Source organism: Oxyura jamaicensis, chromosome 2 (assembly GCF_011077185.1).
Source record: "Oxyura jamaicensis isolate SHBP4307 breed ruddy duck chromosome 2, BPBGC_Ojam_1.0, whole genome shotgun sequence".
NCBI lineage: Eukaryota > Metazoa > Chordata > Aves > Anseriformes > Anatidae > Oxyura > Oxyura jamaicensis.
This window is the reverse complement of record NC_048894.1, coordinates 18,961,113-18,979,249: the sequence shown is the minus strand read 5'-3', so window position 1 is coordinate 18,979,249 and position 18,137 is coordinate 18,961,113. Positions and strand designations below refer to the sequence as shown.

Below are 18,137 nucleotides of genomic sequence, written 5' to 3'. Positions count from 1 at the left end.
ACCTTATTAAGTCACTTAGTTTTCACTGATTCTTGTCTTCTCCTGCAGTAGCTGTTTTTTTCTAATGGAAATGAATTCCGCCTGATTGCTAACTGTAATGACAAGTTAATTTGCAAATACAACTATCATACCGAACACATTTCTAACAAGAGAATATAATACATCTGTAGATAATTATTTAGCGTACAATTTACTGCTTCTTAATGTTTTAATAGATTAGAAATGGCGAGGCATTTATTTTTGAGTAGATGGCTATTTTATTATTAGTTATCTATATCAAGTTTAATTAAGAATGCATGTAACTATCATTTTACCACATACATACTTAATTTGTTAAAATAAACCAAACAACATTGTGCTAAGCAGCACCACTATATACGAGCACAGGTAACCTGACTGCCTTCTCCACAATACTCTGACTAATAATAAATTAAAGATCAGATGTTTAAACATTAAACATGTTGAAGATAAGAAAACCCCTCTAATTAAATTGTTGACATTTTGTTTTTACTAACTCTCCATTCCTGTAATAACTCTTTCAATACAATGCTCTCTTCAGAGACAGAATACAGCTCCTTTGAACACTGAAAGGAGGTGGAAAATGACGGATATTTAAGATCAATGATAATTGCTGTGCTTTCTTTTGATACTTGTGTAAGTTTAATTAATAAGTATGTTTTAAAAAGATGAAAAATTAAAACAAATGCCATCATACTGGGCTCATTACTAGTCATTGTATTATCACCTTCCTCTGCTGATAATGCATGGCTCAGCGTTGTCTGTGGACAGCTTTTTTTGTCATGTTTCACACTCACTTCTGTGTACAGAGAAAAGTTCTAATTCCTTCTAGTTCCTCTAAGGCTGCTATGCACCATGCAAAATATCCTACCTTTCAAATATTCTGATTATATTCCTTTACAATTAGAAATCAGTCTTCAATAAAATACATGGCAGTGTTGCATGATCATCGCAACAATGAATCTTAAGAAAAAAACACAAAAATTGGTTTGCACTTGATAAATCATTATTAGCAAGTATATCAATGAGCAAAGTGGACACAATATGGCTACTTAAAAATAACTTAAAAAAGAAAACAGTTTGAATGGGGCTTTGAGCAACCTGATTTAGTGGGAGGTGTCCCTGCCCACAGCAGGAGGTTGGAACTAGATGATCTTGAAGGTCCCTTCCAACCCAAACCATTCTATGGTTCTATAACACTAAGATCCTCCACTTCTGAGGTAAGTGAATCTAATTTACCTGTTTGACCCCAAACTGTTAATTGTAAATCAAAGCATTTTGCACCCCATTCAACCCTGACAAATCTACTCTACTATACTAACAAATAAATACTACATATATTAGACGTGGAAGAGATTCTTTGCCGGAAAATACAAAGTCTCTTCTAAGTTAGCACATAAAGTGTCCAAGGAGGTCCTGCTAAGGTCTCTTTCATGCACAGCCACTAGTAAAGCTGAAACGGGTAACATATCCCTGACAGAAATGTCAGTAACACCCCGTGTGGTGTCTAAGATGCACAGTCTACCACACAAAGCATGGAAAGTTTGTGGAATTTTCTCTTTTAAAATTACACATTAGCCTCAAAAGACATATCTAGATGAGGACGTAATAGTAAAATAGAGCAGCACAGAGCAGAGCAGAGCAGAGCAGAGCAGAACAGAACAGAACAGAACAGAACAGAACAGAACAGAACAGAATAGAATAGAATAGAAAGTTAAGCATCTCCTTTTTCCAAACGGAAAATAGAAGCAGGGCTGAGGGAGGGAGGGGGAAGGAGAAGCAGGAAGAGACAGATGATGGTTAATGTCAGACTGAGTTCCCTCGGGCTCTGCTTCTTAATTAGGGGAAGACCAAGTGGAATATGAGCAGATAGGAAAGGGGCCTCTCCTCACTTAGATCTAAGAGCAGCAAAGAGAACAGGGAGGATAACCTTCAGACATAGGAAAAAAGCCTGAGTTTCATCCTCTAAAGGTACAGGTTCGATATCCTAACAACCTTTTTACCATCACTCACTGCTGCTACCTAACACTTGCATACTGCGTGAGGAGACAGTGGAGTAGCTGTACAATACCTGAGCACTAGTCAGAACAAGGTAATAAAAATAACCTTCTTATATCTTCAGTGAGCAGAAAACTCAAAGAAAACAGGGTCACAGTATACCCCGTTCATGTTTTCTCAGCTGTCTCAGCCTCTGCCTCAGCGTGCCTCAGTCCTCGCCCTCGCGACTCCAACATCTGCCAGCCACACGTACCCTGCTCCACTTAACAGCTTCACTTAGCAGCTCTCCTGAAGCCTACTGCTCTGAGTGGCGGTGCTCTGCCAATTCCCCATTCACCTCTAATTTGTGAAGTTTTAATCTTGTGCCTGCTGGCTTTTGGTCTCAGGAGAATGGAAAGGTTTTGTACTTTTGAAGTGTGAATACTTTTATGAGGTCATTTAAAGACTACGCTAAATTACTGGTGTAATTACTTATACAACTGAAGACACATTTAGCGTGCCAAGTTCAGAGATACCTCTAACAGATAGATTTCTCTTTTGTGTACCTCCCCCTCTCTCCCAGATAGTTTCCCTCTGAGAAATAACTGCCTGAAAGTCTCACTGCCCTTACATAAATCAATATAAAAAGTATCAGCTATATTGCACTGAATAGCAGGCAACCAGAAATATTCATCTGGTCTTTTGTACTAACAGGCTACAAATGACAAAGAACTTGTCCCATATCACAGAATTAATTTCTGATGAAATAATCTAAGTACAGCTTTAAATATATGAATATATAAATAAATGAGTAAGAGCTGCACCACTAGTATGTCATTTCCCAAAGAGTTCTTGATACAGAAAGTTACTCAGCACACCTAAATTATACCATAATTTCACCTAAGCATAGCATATTCTTTTACAAGTTAATTAAAAGTTCATTTCATTCTACTATAGACCCCTTCTCTTCCCTCACCATCTCTGTCAGTGTAGAATTTTATCTTACTTACTACAGTGAAAGTGCATTAGTTAAGGAAGATGTGTTTCCTAGATGTGCTCTTGGCACCTGATCCAAAATCCTTTGAAGCTCAGAGGAGCTTCTCTGGAGTGTTCAGCAGAATTTCACAAGCTAGAATCCAACACAAATGCTACACATCACAAGGCATTTCTTATCACCCAGCTTCTCTTAAATTGAACTCCAAACTTGGCTTTTGGTCAAAGCACAGTTTCGAGAAAGAGTCTCGATCTTCCAACTTCAAAAGGCAAAGATTCACCAGTACAGTTGTTCCAGTACTTAGTCATTTATATTGCTGAAAAGGTGAGTTTAATTCTGAATTTGAATGATTTTCAGTTCCAGTCATTCTTACTTACCTAGTATTTAGAACTGTTTCTCTGCAAGTATACTCACATGCTACTTACTTCTCAATTCTCATTTTTACAAATGAGGCAGGCCAAGCTTTATCACTCCCATCACAAGGCATTCTCTATGTTCTTAAATTCCTTTGATTCCGCATTTCTTCTATATCCAAATTGTCAACATGCTTTTTTTTTTAAAGATGACTAGCACCAAAACTATATATAGTATTAACTTCAAGAATAAAACAAATAGATGTTCAAAAAAGTTATAGTTCTTCCTGGTCTTATTTTACATCCTCCCGTTTATCCACCCAAAGGAGCAGTTATTCCTTCTCATCAGGAGCACACACTAGTGCTAAATTCTTGTCCTCTTTGACCTTTTGTTCCTTTTCAGAGCTACTACCTCCTCAAATGCAGCCTTCCCTTCTGTAGTTCTGCTTTCCCTTTTATCCGTATAATTATTCATCTGACTGTATTAAAAGGCATCACGTTTGGACAGGCTCAGGATGCCAGGTGATCCAAGTTGTTTTGTGCGAAATCCTTGTCTTTATCACGCTTTGCCATTTGGACAGATTTTGCATCTTCTTCAGGTTTTCACTACACAAAATGTCAATTGCTCATTGACAATTAAATTTTGATTGTTGTCATTTAATCACCTATTATTCACATAATTTTTACTTTTTGATTACAACTCCCCCCAAATAATAAGCATTTTAGAAAATAATAAAGTCACAAAATGTCAAGCCAAACACTTTGTAAGAGGCATCCTCAGTCTCCTTTTGCCTTGCACATTGGTCAATAAAAATAGCAGCCTACTGTAACTAAGAAATTACTGTATTGATAATGCTAATTATACCAACACAAGATAGCAAAAAAAGCTTGATTTACAAAGATGTTGGTTGCTTCAATCAGCGGCAAGTAAAGCTGTTTGGAGCTATATGCTCTGAATGAAACAATTTTTGTGAGAAAGCACATAGGGCAGAGCCATAGGCCCTGCCACTGGATTACTGGAAGGGTTTGCCCCCCTGTCCATAATTGCAAGCTGTATTTATAACTGGCAAAGCAGTGCCCCCATCTTCAAAGACGAACTGCTGGTGAGGCTCTTCCTCCTCTGCCCACTTTGCTTGAAGCGTTCACAGCAAGGATATTTATCTCCACAGTGGGAGGCCAAGGATTAGCCACGGCCTCTGAGAGGGTGGGGAGATTTAAAGGTCAATTTAATTAGCTCATTCTAATCTTTTACACATCTAATGTAAATGTCATTGTTTTTTAACTGCTGCTTTAGCAGACGAGATTATATTTTAGAAACTTTGAACGTGTGAACTATGTGTCGGATGTAATACAAATACTTCATGTAACTAATCTAAAAAGGGAGCCTAATAGAAATTGTCATCACGACAGAGCTTTTCATAAAAAGAGAAAAAGGGCAATAGGAAAACTCTGGTGATAAAGCTTGGAGAGATTTAGAGGAACAGTAATTTTTCTAACTGACTGGCTTAACAGCTTCTCATTGACTTAAATCTTTCCCATCTTGAGACGTCTGGACAAAAGGAAAACAACAGCTTCTGGTACTGTGATCTCATTCAGAAGTCGTGGGATGCTAAAATGAGCGTCACAAGACATTCCCCTACTATTTCAACCACATACCCCAAAGACAAATCAGATCAAATCCCAAGCTATTTATGAGCGCCTCTGGGCAAGCTTTGCATGAACGAATAGGCAAAAACAAGTGCACAGATGATGCTCTGTGATGACTGAAATCATAGGTCAGTGGGAAAGCCTGGCAGGGGTTCGCTGCTGCTAGGGGAATTACATACACAGGATCTGGCTGTTCTTCTGTGACACTGCCTGAGCCATGCACAGATTCTTACAAAGACAAGCTTGCAGCTTTCCCCAACCGTTTTTCATTTCATTTTTAAAAGACCTTGGGAATCATTGATGTGGACGAATTAGACCTGGGTTACTGATTAAGAAGCATATCAAACAGAAGCAGTGTCATACAACTGGATGTAGAGCCTCCAAGGCTTTCAGCTGTAATCTGAAACAGGCAGCCCACTTTTGGGAAGGTGTTCAGAACAGTATTTTACAGTTACTTCCATAGAAGAAAGGGAAACCACTGGTGTTATAACACCAGAAGCATCAAACCCAGCGGTGCATGGTTTTGTCACACAACGAAGGGTATGGAAGACTTTGGGGTTTACTCCGAGTGTTGGCACCACACATTCTACCACTGCTGTTGAGCACATTCATATCTGCAGTAGGACAGTACGATGGAAAATACTTCACAGTAATTTTTTTTTTTTTTTTTTCCTTTAGAATAATAGCTTTAAAGGAAGACATTTCTCTCCTAACATATAAATTGTCATGTTAGGAGGTGGGAAAATTGCTTTTGCTAGAGCCGGTGCTGATAAATTTTCTGGAAAGCACATTCCATTATATCTGCAGGTTGAATCTGTCTATCAGTCTATCAAGAAACACTGATCTCTGACACCAACATATGTCTAAGAAGTCTAGCATGTAGCAATGTATACCTGACCAGTAACATCTCCTACAAACACACTCAGTGGCATGACCTCCCCTTGCCTTTGCAGATGTATAGATAACAATGCACTATGATTTCTTGTCAGCTCAAAAGCAGGGCTCAAATGAGCTATGGTGAATGTCATGGAGGCTCCGAAAGAGAAAAACAAGCCACTCTGGTGCTATGATTCACCTGTCAGAAATATCAAGTACCTTCTATGGTCTCATTCCGATGTGGATGTACGCATTCTGAACATCTATGAACATTCAAAAGCAAATTGCAATCTGGGAGTCATTACTGTGGTGAAAGACATGGAAATCTTTTACGGAGAAAGGTGAAACACAAACTTTTTCTTCTTTTTAGCACTGAGCTATCCCTTTGTGAGCAAGGTCATGGGTTCTTTGACTTGGTCTAATGAGAGCATAATCAATAAAATACGAGATTTTTTTTCCTAAATCAAGTTACCCTATTTAGACTGTCTGGATCTGGAGCTGCCAGTTTAAGGCATGCACTTGCTTTGGAAAGAATTAGGGATCTTTATCTGTGAGCCTTTCTCCTTCAGCCCTGCAAAGCTTGGCTTGATGCCTCATTTTCAAGGGCTGCCTCTGTAATTGCTCAGGGTGCTCCTATCAGCTTATTTTTTGATGTTGCCCAGACATGCTAACTTACTTTTTTTCTAGTTTGAATAGACACTGCTGAAAGCAAGGCAAAATAATTGTTTGCTCTAGGGAAGACTATGAGAAACCAGAGGTTAAAATATTCGTAGAGTTGTCATACCTACTAATGTCCAGTCTCACAGTGCCTAAATCCCTATTTGAACTCACACCTTGAGGCACCAAGTCCTAGAACATCATATTCATATTGCATACTCTTTTACATGCTAGAAACGCTATAAATGCCACAGTTTTTGTTAGTACAACTGGCTCAACACCTTGCCACCACTACCACACATGTCCATGTCAAACAAGACGTCGGCAGCTCTCACCATCTTAGTGCCAATGTCAGTTTTGGATCCACAGATTGATGCTCTGCTACAGACCCTCATTTGGCAGATGAACTCAAGAACCTTCCATGCACAGATTTACCATGTTAAAATTACCAGCACAGGAATATTTTTCAGACGGTTCTTGCTTCCATGACTATTTATTCATTTTATGAAATAGCGAAAGGATTGTGTCTAAGGAACAAGATCCAACTCCAAACGTAGTTGTTGCAAAGACATTTATTGCTGACCTTGTTGCCTGTAGTTTGATGTTAGAGGCATCTTGTCCCTTCCCAAACCAAGGGCTGATAAATGAAGGAATTTCAGTACAGATGCATGAGCACAGAGCTCTATTTTAAGCTTTGTAAGGAAATGAATTGGACTTGGGAAACCTAAAGACACACATTCATCCAGATCACTCTAACATTTACAGAACCCCTCTCTCATGCAGCAGAAGAATGAAATTACTAAAATGCACCTTGGACACTCCCAGCTGATTCAATCACAGAGCCACAGAATGGCTGAGGTTGGAAGGGACTTCTGGGGGTCACCTTCCTCATCAATCTAACCATCCAAGACCTAGCAAGACTTTCACAGCTCATTTCTGTGATGGAGAAACATTTAAGATCACTCCTCACTGTGTGCTTTGTTTTGAAAAAACAGCAGCTGATTAAAGCAGTGGCACTACTGAATAACACTTAATCACTGATGGCACCAGCTGTTCCCATCATCCAGAGGTATTGTGAGGAATCTCCAAGTACTTACGACTTAGGGATTGACACTTCTGTTGAGGGGTAGGTCTCTGTAAAGATGGTTATATGCACAAGTTTTGCATGGATTATTATACCTAATTAGAGACTAGTTACAACAGGTTAATACTCATAATTCACTTTTCCTAACTGTAATAGGTAAGTTGTGCCTCCCTTTCAAGGACTGGAGAGCACAGACACTTCTGAGAACCATTAATAACCGTGGGGAGTCTAAAGAAACTGAAACTCTCCTTTATATTTTCATCTGTGGTGAGCAGCCGACTCAGGACACTGCCTCAACAGCCACCACTGCTCAAAACAGCCGGGCTTTCTGTGCATTGAGCACACAGCCATGCACTGGAAGGGGAACCTCTGCAGACAGATGTGGTATATTGACCCTGACCAGCAGCCAAGCACCCACACAGCCGCTCACTTATGTCTGAGAGCAAATCCAAAACACAGCACCATACACGCTGCTGTGAAGAAAGTTAACTTCATCTCAGCCAGACCAACAAGCCACTATCCTGTTCCAAAAAGGTGCACCTCTGCTGATGGGCATGTTTTTGTTTCAACAAACACATCATAGTAGACTGTAAAATAGTTTGTAAACTCCTAATATGTTATCTTGGAATTGGATAAGTCACACAAAATGAGCAAAAATGTTCATAGGTTGATAAGAATCTTGGTGATTTGAAATTTAAGTACCTCAGAAGAAAATGATATTAAAGGATAACTTCTGAAAAATTAACCTAGAATTTACAGTATTTACCTGATGCTATACTACAGTCTGGACTACAAACTACTTTGAGAAATTCTTCTGTACAGAAAGCTGTGAGAGATACTGAAACTTAAGGAGAGACTCACATCAGGAGGAGTGAAAGATACTGAGTTCATACGTTTTTTATTAAGGCAATTTCAATTTTCATTTTTGGATTTTAAGCTTTTATATGAAAAAATGCACATGCAGAAATAACAAGGACCTCTACACTAAAATGAACTTATGGACCATCTACAAGTGCTTTATGAATTGTTTATCCTGCACAGACAGCCTCTACAAATTGCTCCTGCAGACAGACAAAGCGAGAAGTGAACATGTCTCCTATTACACTAAGTAATAAAAATTTACGGAAAATCAGTTGCCCTCTCCCCCAACCCCAGCAGAAGGATCATTAGGTACAGCAGGACATCAGTGCCCTCGGGTATGAGAAATTCTATTTTATAGGGCAAGAACCCTCTTTTGCCTAGTGGAATCCAGATGTAGGATTCTGCAAGAACTTTAAACAAGAACAGATGTGTGAGAGGACAGTAAATTATTATTATTATTTTTTTTTTTTTAGAAAGCAACAGAAGCAGAAGCACTTGTAACAGTAGTAGACGCTCTTTTTCTGGAGTTGGTTGGAGGAGGTGTCAGCTAGCTGCTAGCTGGCTTATCTGTTTCCAGAAGCCAGTCCTACAATTTTTGACAGAATTGTATTAATGGATTTTGTTAGGTAAGAAATTATGTCAAACAAGTTGAAAATAAACTCCAAGGTTACCTCAGTGACTCCATACATTTTGGGTAAAAGGCATTTTCGTAGAATAACTTGTGCAAAACCAATATCTGAAGCTAAGGGGGAATGCAGAAATTAAAAATGAATTTAGGACCACAATGAGTGATTTCCTTTACTGAATCAATTTTCTAATTTTTTTTTTTTTTTCCTGCTAGGAACAGTTAATGTTCTCAAATATTTTCGTGTTAAATGTTATGACAATCTTTAGAGTTATGGATTCCTCTTCAATGAAATAGAAGACACTAACAAAAACAGTAGCTCAAGATAATTTACCCTCTCAAGGCAAAAATTGCCATTATTTAATGCTCTGGGTTGTGGAATTTCTTTGACACTTAGAAATTATCTTCAATATGAGATCTAAATCACACAACAGCATAAAATCTCCCTTACTTTGATAATTTATAGTCTATATAAGTGGTTAAAATGGTTTTAAAGGTTTTACAGTACTCAAATGCAATTTTGATTTACACTAACTGATCATTGCCTCTGTTCCCTTTTACAAGAAAAACAGTCAGACTATTTTTATTTGATGCAATAAATACCCTAGTAATAGGTGATCAACAAGAAGGAATGTCATTGTCTAATAAAGTAATTTCTGACATAGGAACAAAGTATCTTAGCCTAGATTAAAGATGTAATTTGTTATAACAAATTTGTAATTTGTCATAACAAAGGCAGACTTTGAACAAAACCCAAGGTTTAACTTCGTACTATATTCTCCACATTGCTGTCCATAATAAAGAATGAATCACACGTATCTCTAGGAAACTAATCCTATCTTAGTACTAATCAAAACATCTTTCAGAGATGCCCAACTAGCTATGAAAGGCAGACAGATGTAGGACAGGTTACCAAAGACGCTTCGACAAAAGGAGTAGCTTTTCATCGTGTGAAAGGTGGGAGCCCATTATAGGAACTGTAATCGCCATGACTGGAAATGGCTTCCTGCAGGGCAGGAACTACGTTAGTTCTCCTGACTCTGAAGTTGGATTGAATGTAGGGAAAAAACTGTACTTGATAAGACTTAAATCCCTCTTCAGGTTTAAGAGATCCCTGCGGGGAAATCTCTGTATTAATCACTCTGTATGTGAACTAAATCTGTCTGTGTGTTAAGCAGTCCACCAAACTACTGTACGAAGTAAATAACACAATGTCAAGAATTAAAATGAGTATGGCCTAATAACTAGACCATACAAATTCTTTTCATGAGGTAGTGTTTTTCTTTGTTGTTGTTAATCTTTCCTTATGAGTTAGCACTATCTGCCCCCTGGAACAACTCACCAAGGATATCTGCAGAACACTTTGAAAACAAAAACGTGTAAAAGGAGTGTTCTGCCTAATTTATACTGATGTGTCTGACTAATTAAGAGGGTAAATGGCTTTATTTATCTACAGCAGTCCTGTCTTGCTCAATAATGGGAATGACATTGTTCATAATTGATTGAGACTACTTTCCTGAAATCATTTTATAAGAAACACACTATGCAGAGAAAGTTATGTGCTATCTCTTCCCTAAACTATCTCTCAGTTCAATATTGTTTTTCCAAATCATGTTTGGTTCTGAGCATAAGACAATCATTTTAATCAACGTTCATTGGAGTAACTTCCCAAACACAAATATATCTGAAAAAAATAAATATGTATACAGTCAGCTCCCTTCGTCAAATTAGATTCCCTTTCTATATCACAGGAAATGTAGCATTAAAATGAAAGCGACTTCTACTTTTAATGGGGGTAATCCCTTTTTTACATACAAGGCCAGGGTGACATGAATTTTCATTTATGTGTATCCCTGTAAAAATAACTTAAGTTTAAAATTGTATTCAAGACATATTACTACTCTGACTATTTTTATTAGAACAGTCCAGTAGAATGAGAATACAGAGTGATAAACAGCTTGGATTGAGAAAAAAAAGAATGGTGAATGCAGATATTGTCTTCCCTTTGGTCAAAATTATATTAACTAATCTTCTCTTTTATGCTAGATATACTTGTAAGTAGCACTGAAGATGTTTTTTTGCAGCTAATACATAAGTGTTGAATCAAAAACAGGATGTGGTTGCACTTTCTTCTTTTTGATTGTTGTCTGGTTACATTGTCATAAAAACTCAAAACACACAGCTAATAACACTTTATTTTTAATCTGAAAATTAGGACATTTTATTTAGTTACAATTAATAAATCCAATCAGTAGTAGTTACAACAAAGGAATTCCTGATTTGGCTAGAATAGTACTAGAGAGGAAAACAGCCCATAATACTGTGGTATGCAGAATTTTTGATTATGCTAATTTTATTAGCTTTAATTAATGACAGCATCTTCTAATATATATTTACTGAAATACTAATATATATTTACTGAAATACAACTTTGCCTACTAATGTCATTACCCCATCTTCTCAAAGGTACCAAGCATGAGCTAACATTGTAATTTTAAGTTTAGGACCAATCACATCACCATCTCTGACACACTGATCCTTTTCCTTTATATCAAGAAAAAGGAAAACCTTCATATAAAAGGATCATATCTTCCCTAACAAAGCATATCTCTTTGGGCCACCAGGAAAATTGTACCAGGAATGCAAATTGATATTTTTGCAACAGGCCCAGCTATTTTAACTGTTGGCCAAGTCTTGATGTATTTCCTCTTAACCACTACTTCTGTAAACAGGACAGTGAGGAATCATGCAATAGGCTCATGACAGCTTTACCAAAGGAAAATAAAACAAAACAAAACAACCCCCCTTCTCCATCTACTGGCAAAATGTCTTCCCAAAGTCAGTGGTTATATAGTGAGATTCATACCCTAATTTTTACCTGCACTTGTGCAAGCATGTATTAACCAATGTATGCATTTTAACACATTGCTTCATATTGAGGAAGGGGAAAATCAGTGAAGAGGACAGCTGAAAGAGTTAGATACAGTTTTGGGCTGCAGCATTCAGTCTGCTCTATGTAGCATGAATGGGAGTGTAATCACAAATGCATTTTGTACATTTTTTTTAGCTACTCAAAACCTTTTATAAAATTTATTATTATTTATTAAATATCTTCTAAATATCTTAGTGACAGGCTAAGCGACAGCTGCAACCCATATCAAAATGGCTTAAAAGAGCAAAAAGAAAAGGACAAGAAGCAGACAGTGGGTCACACAGCGAGTGCTATGTAGGACAGGCTGTCTAGCAGTGTGATTGCAGAAGGAATTATCCCTATGACGGAAATGATGTGCATTAGGAACAGTTAATGGAAAAGGGAATGTCAGTGAGTATTGGCAAATCTGACTGAAGCAGAGTTCAAGAACTTCCCTTTGTTAAGACTGAAAGAGGCTTTGACTGCAAGAAACAACGCTGCCAAATGTAGAGCAATTTCTTGTTTTGCTGTATCTGCTCTTAGCAAGCTATTTGTTTCCAGACACTTTTAAAAAAGGGAAAAATAAAGTGTAATGAAGCAGTATGAAATTGCCTGGCCACAGATCACCTTTTTCTAAACAAAAAAGAAGCATGAAGGAAACAGACATGGTGGTTTCTGAAACCACATCTCACATACACATATCCCTAAAGCAACTGTTATCACAGTGACTCAGCTGAATACAGCATCCCTTGTCAGCAGTGTCCAGAGATTGTTTCTTCTTCCTCCTGCAAGAGGTATCACCCCTCAGTTTTAATGACTGGGAGATACTGGGAAACAAGGAGGATGGAAGATAGCAGAAGGATGCCAGAAGACAGCCAGGGGAGGCAAACAAATAAGCCAGAAACATTCTGGCTGCAGGTGGGGGAAAGAATAGAGAGAATGTATTCCTTTTCTCTTAGTTTTCCTCCAAAGTGTGTCAGCACTTTGTCCTGTTAGCAACCGCAACTTTATGAACCTTTAAACCTTGTATATATCCCTGATTTAAGAGTTTTGAAAGTGAACTTACCTGAAAGTCTTGATCATCAATTCCAAACCTCTCTCTTAGATTACGGAAAACCATTGGACAATATTCCTTAAATTTGAAATGACTTGGCATGTTTTCTCTGAAAGAATACAAAACCAAATCAACTTCATTCACCTAAATATGTAATTAAGTAACTCGAGAGTATTCTGTTCATGCAAGGCAGAAAATACAGAGATTTACAATCTCCCCTCTAGAGCCTTCCCTTTTGAACAAGATTTGGTCCCACCATGTTCTTTCCTTTACCATGTTTAATAGATTTATATATATTTGTCTCTAACAAGCTGAACCTGGACTCAAAAGCAGAAAATAATGTTTTGTCATTGCCCTTAAATTATTTCAAAAGTGAAACCTTAGATTGCATTATACAAGACTTACTATACCTTTGGTGACACTAGGAAGTACTGACAGTGCCAAACTTCAAGAAAATTGGACTTAGTGAGTACAGAGCTAGTTTTATTACTCAGTTGTTCATTTCATACTTATACTTGAGAAAAGAAACTTTGAACTTTGTAACAGAGTAAAAAACACCCAAAATAGCAGAATTATTCCTTTTTCCAAATATTCTTAAATGGCTTGTACACAAAGCATCATTAATGGTTTTGTATGTACGCATATCCTGTTCATGTAGCATCATTTTTAAGAGATGTGGATATTACATTAAATGATCTTAATACATTTAGAACTTTTATTGATATAATATCCTATTATGAATTATTAAAAGTTGCACATTATTAAGCTTTGAAATACGCTTTAAATTCTCATTCTTATACAAATATTTAATTTAAAATACTAAATGTATAAGCACCCAAATTTATGTTTTAAAAAATACCCAAATCAATGTTTATATCAGCCATAAATAAACACACCAAGAGAGGATCATCTTCAATATATAAGATATCCATAAGGCAATAATAAACCATATGGAAGAAGAATACTACCCAGCAGCCCCTGCTGTTACTTTTTGGAACAGCACAGATGGTTATGTTTATCACAGGATTAACTTAATCATCAAAACTTCAGTCACATCAACTGAAAAATAACAGAGTTCATAGTACTTCATAAAATATCACTGCCACTATCCCCCTCTACAAAGAATTGTTACTTGTACTTACTTGTTGAAAAGGTGATTGTCCACCTTAATCTTCGAGTATGCTTTGAAATCATCTGGCATCAACATAACAGGGATTTGAACATGGCTCAGTTCATTGATCTAGAGAAAAAAGAATATATTTAGTTGCTGATATCTTTGCAAAGATTCTGCATGTATCTTAATTAAAAAATAAAATAAAATTATTTGCCCCATGGTTTCTTTTATCCTGGGAGTGAAAATTAGTGAAAGAAAAATGCAAAAACAGTTTTATTCTTTCCAGATTAAATGCACTGACAAGGTAGACACTTTGGAAAAGAAGAAAGAGCATTCCATATTTATACTAGTTTCCAAAAAAAAAGTGCTTCAAAGCACACCTGGAGTGTGCTCTTTAAGGAAGGTCAGTGAGGATGCCAGCAAAACGGTCTTTAATGCTAACACACTGTTCTTGTTTAGCCAACTGAGCTACATTTTCCAAAAATAATTCAAATTTTGTATTTCAAAAGACTATTTGTCTTTGCAGCTTATGAACTAGTCTTACCCATCTATGTCTTGAAACTATTTATAGAAAAAAATCCCCAAATTTTGCTTACATATGAAGGCGCGCACTTTGGACTCGGTAAGAAGCAGCTTTTTTTGTACAATGTGCAGACCCCAGCCAAGTTTTTGCAGTTACAGCATTCAGGCATGTTTTTGATTATTCAGGTTTGACACACTACTTAAATATTCAAATTTGTGCTTATAAATAGATGCAGAAGTTCTAAGGTTTTCCTTATTTTATTATACTTATGGGTACCATCTGCTTTTTCTGGTTTTGAAATAAATATTGCCAGTCTCCTCAATGTTATATACTGAGTATATAATATGTAATATTCCCATATATTTGAAATTTCAGAAGCATGCACTTCTGGCCATATCTTTAAGATAAAATATAGACAACTTCACAGTTACGTAGTTTGTAGGCATGTTTTTATAATTGCATGTATTAATCTACATTATTTTAATAAATTTTAAGTAAAAGCATGGTAAACATAACAATATTGTTATTGTTAGCTTGCAACAGCTCTTTCAAATAATTAACAAAATATCTTTCTATGATCAAATCTTTCTGCCCATCACATTTTGCTTCAGCAGCTTTCTATGGCGTGTAGAGGGAGAACTCTCTATGTGAGAGCACAAACACTCAGTAGAGGTGGATGTAACAAAATAGGGGTGACCTGTGCTCTTAGCATTGGTTTTGCTTATCCAAAAATGTTTTCCAACTGGGAAGCTGTTAGTTCCCCGCAGATGCTATCCTGCTTAAGGGAGGCTTTCTGAGAAGCTTTCACTGAAGCAGCCGTAGGTTATAAATATTGGAGGATAAAAAACACACTCATGCAAGTATAACCTTCTGCAGAACTGGACTTAAACAAAACGTGAAAGCAGTGAGGCACCTTTGTGCTCCTAAACAGAGGAAAGAAACCAATGCAATCAGGCAGGTCAGACAGCCTCATCACTCTTCAGTCTTTTTAAGTCGTGGTAATGTGTCTTGCCATGTCTCATTTTCATTATTCAGACCCCTGCAGCCCACAGGAAAACTGATAAATATCAGTTGAATTTACTTTACAGAATGCTTCCTTGGAAAGCCCTGAAATGCTATAGATCGAGGCACCACAGTTGCAGGGTGGAGCAAAGAAATGGAAAGGTATCTGGGATGGGTGAACGTGAGCTGCTCCAAAGTCCCAGGGAGAACGCTCTTTCCTCCTTCCAAAGTGGGAGAAAGAAGAAACTCTAGTAAATTTTTGAAAACACAGCTGTGCAAACCTAATAAATCATGCTGACACCTCATTAGCTATGACATAGAATAACAGCACATTGATGGAACATCACAACATCTACCATGCATGCTCTTTACTACACTTGATATCGCTGCACATCAATCTCACCCTGAAACCACAGGGCAGCTTCACAAGGCTGCAAAACTAGTCTAGCTCTTGTACAAATAAAACCAGGGATGAGTAGATACATTAAACTTAGCAATGAAACTTTAGGCTTGCTTATAAAAAAATGTCAGAAAACCTAATCTAAATTGCCAGATTGTACAACAAATTCCATGCTTGAAAATGGGATAACAGAGACCTACATGGCAGCCAAAAGTGATCCCACGACCATTTTCAGTTGAATGCTATTAAACACGCTGAATTCACACATCTTAAAATGACCCATCTAAAACAACAGCAAGTTCACTTGCAAATTAGGGGTTGTAGATTATCAAAATTGCATCAATCAAATTTTCAGATGCATTCACTTTCTTAATTTGCTAATGTACAGTGTTTCTGAAAACATTTATAGATTCGGTTTCATGCTGCACAGATTTAAATTTGCGCTATAGCGGCACAGTTTTAATTGTGCCTGTAGGCCTTATAAACATCATCTACGCAGTGGAATAACATAGCCACGTGTAATTCTATTTGCATACTTCAGAGCTTGTTGTATTCTAACCAGGAATTACAGACTAGCTCTCCCAGCAACTTCTCTACAAGATGTGAATGGACATACATGCCCTCCTCACAGAAACAAAGAAAAAAATGCAGTTTAACATAGGGTTACCTTTTTTTTTTTTTTTTTTTTTCCCCTGAAATTTTAGTTTCAAAGGAGATTCACTAACTCTGAGATCTGTAAATATAATTTCTCTAATATTTTAGGGAATTCCTCTCTAGCAGGAGAGAAGAAAAAGCAGGTGATGAACATACAGTAGAAGTGACCTTTGGTATAGCACACCAGCTGAGTAATGGCATGTCCCAGTGGCACAGGCCATTAATTAATTTAAACCCTTCAAGTATAATAAGGTCTGCTTCTTTGTGCAGTAGTGCATTTTTCGGATGGATTCGATGAGGCCACATTGAAAGTGAACACCACAGAGGAAGGAATAGCTGTGACATTACATCTTGGTGCAAACTGGAACCACATTGGGGGAAAGAAACAAGATCCAGAACTCCCCCAGAAATGGGCCTTGGAAAACTGAAAGGAGAGGGAAAGGTCAGAGGGACCAATCCTGCACTTTGCTATCCCTGTGTAAAGAAACAGCCACGCTTGAAACAGACCAAATCTGAAACACATGGAGGACACTTTCAGCCTTCCAACTCATCTCAAACGGTATTTTTGTAAAATAGTTCTAGTTCTGCCACTTACATCCTTTAACTGCACTGTGTGTTTTTTTTTTGTTTTGTTTGTGTTTTTTGCCAATGCAGAATTTTGCTGTGGTTTCTCATGTTATTTGCAACAGACTGCTTACTACATCTTTGAGGAATTTAAATCCCATATAATAGCCTTGGAGAATAGATTATTTTAAAAGATGAATGACTAGGATTTTAGCTGCACAGTAACCATGCATATTATGTGGAAATACCTCATGTCTATTAATAACATGTGCAAATTCATGAACACACGATACTAATAAGTGACCCGGAAACCTCTCTTTAAGTAATTTATTCAAATATCTTCTGTGATATCAGTACAAAACCTGCTGGTTATGTGAGACAGAGACATCCCCCATGACCACCAAGCTTTAAGGAATACACTTTTAGAAGCTTTAGACGGCATTGCCCCTTTAAATATTCAGTACAAAAAAAATGTGGCTATAGGGATCTGCTCAGCCCCGTGGTTCAGCGATGGCAGGTGGGAGGGGGCGAAGGGGAAGGAGGCTTTCAGGCAAAAACCTACTGATTGCAACTCATTTTGCTCCTGCAGGTTCAGGATTGAATTCACACTGTCAGGAAAACAGAGGTTGTAATTAAACTGCAAATAAGGGAATAATAAAAGCTACTGGACATTGAATAAATAGTAAGACTCAGCTGGTAATGATTCTGAAATTAGCACACAGAGAGGTGTTCCCAGAAAGCCATCTTATATTGGTGACATTTCAAATAAGCTTCTCTAATTTATATGATTTGAAATCAAGCAATGAATATATCATAAATTGTT

General features: G+C 37.3%; 1 protein-coding gene across 2 annotated transcripts in view; it reads right to left on the bottom strand.

The window, feature by feature from the left end:
- PIP4K2A (phosphatidylinositol-5-phosphate 4-kinase type 2 alpha) overlaps positions 1–18,137 on the bottom strand; it is a 108,219-nt gene that overhangs the window by 36,758 nt on the left and 53,324 nt on the right. For both annotated transcript variants that reach the window (XM_035317695.1, XM_035317694.1), the window contains exons 2-3: positions 14,200–14,297; positions 13,070–13,166 (exon numbers count right to left, since the gene is read on the bottom strand). In XM_035317695.1, coding sequence (XP_035173586.1) covers positions 13,070–13,166; positions 14,200–14,297 — 195 coding nt within the window. The remainder of the gene's footprint in view (positions 1–13,069; positions 13,167–14,199; positions 14,298–18,137) is intronic.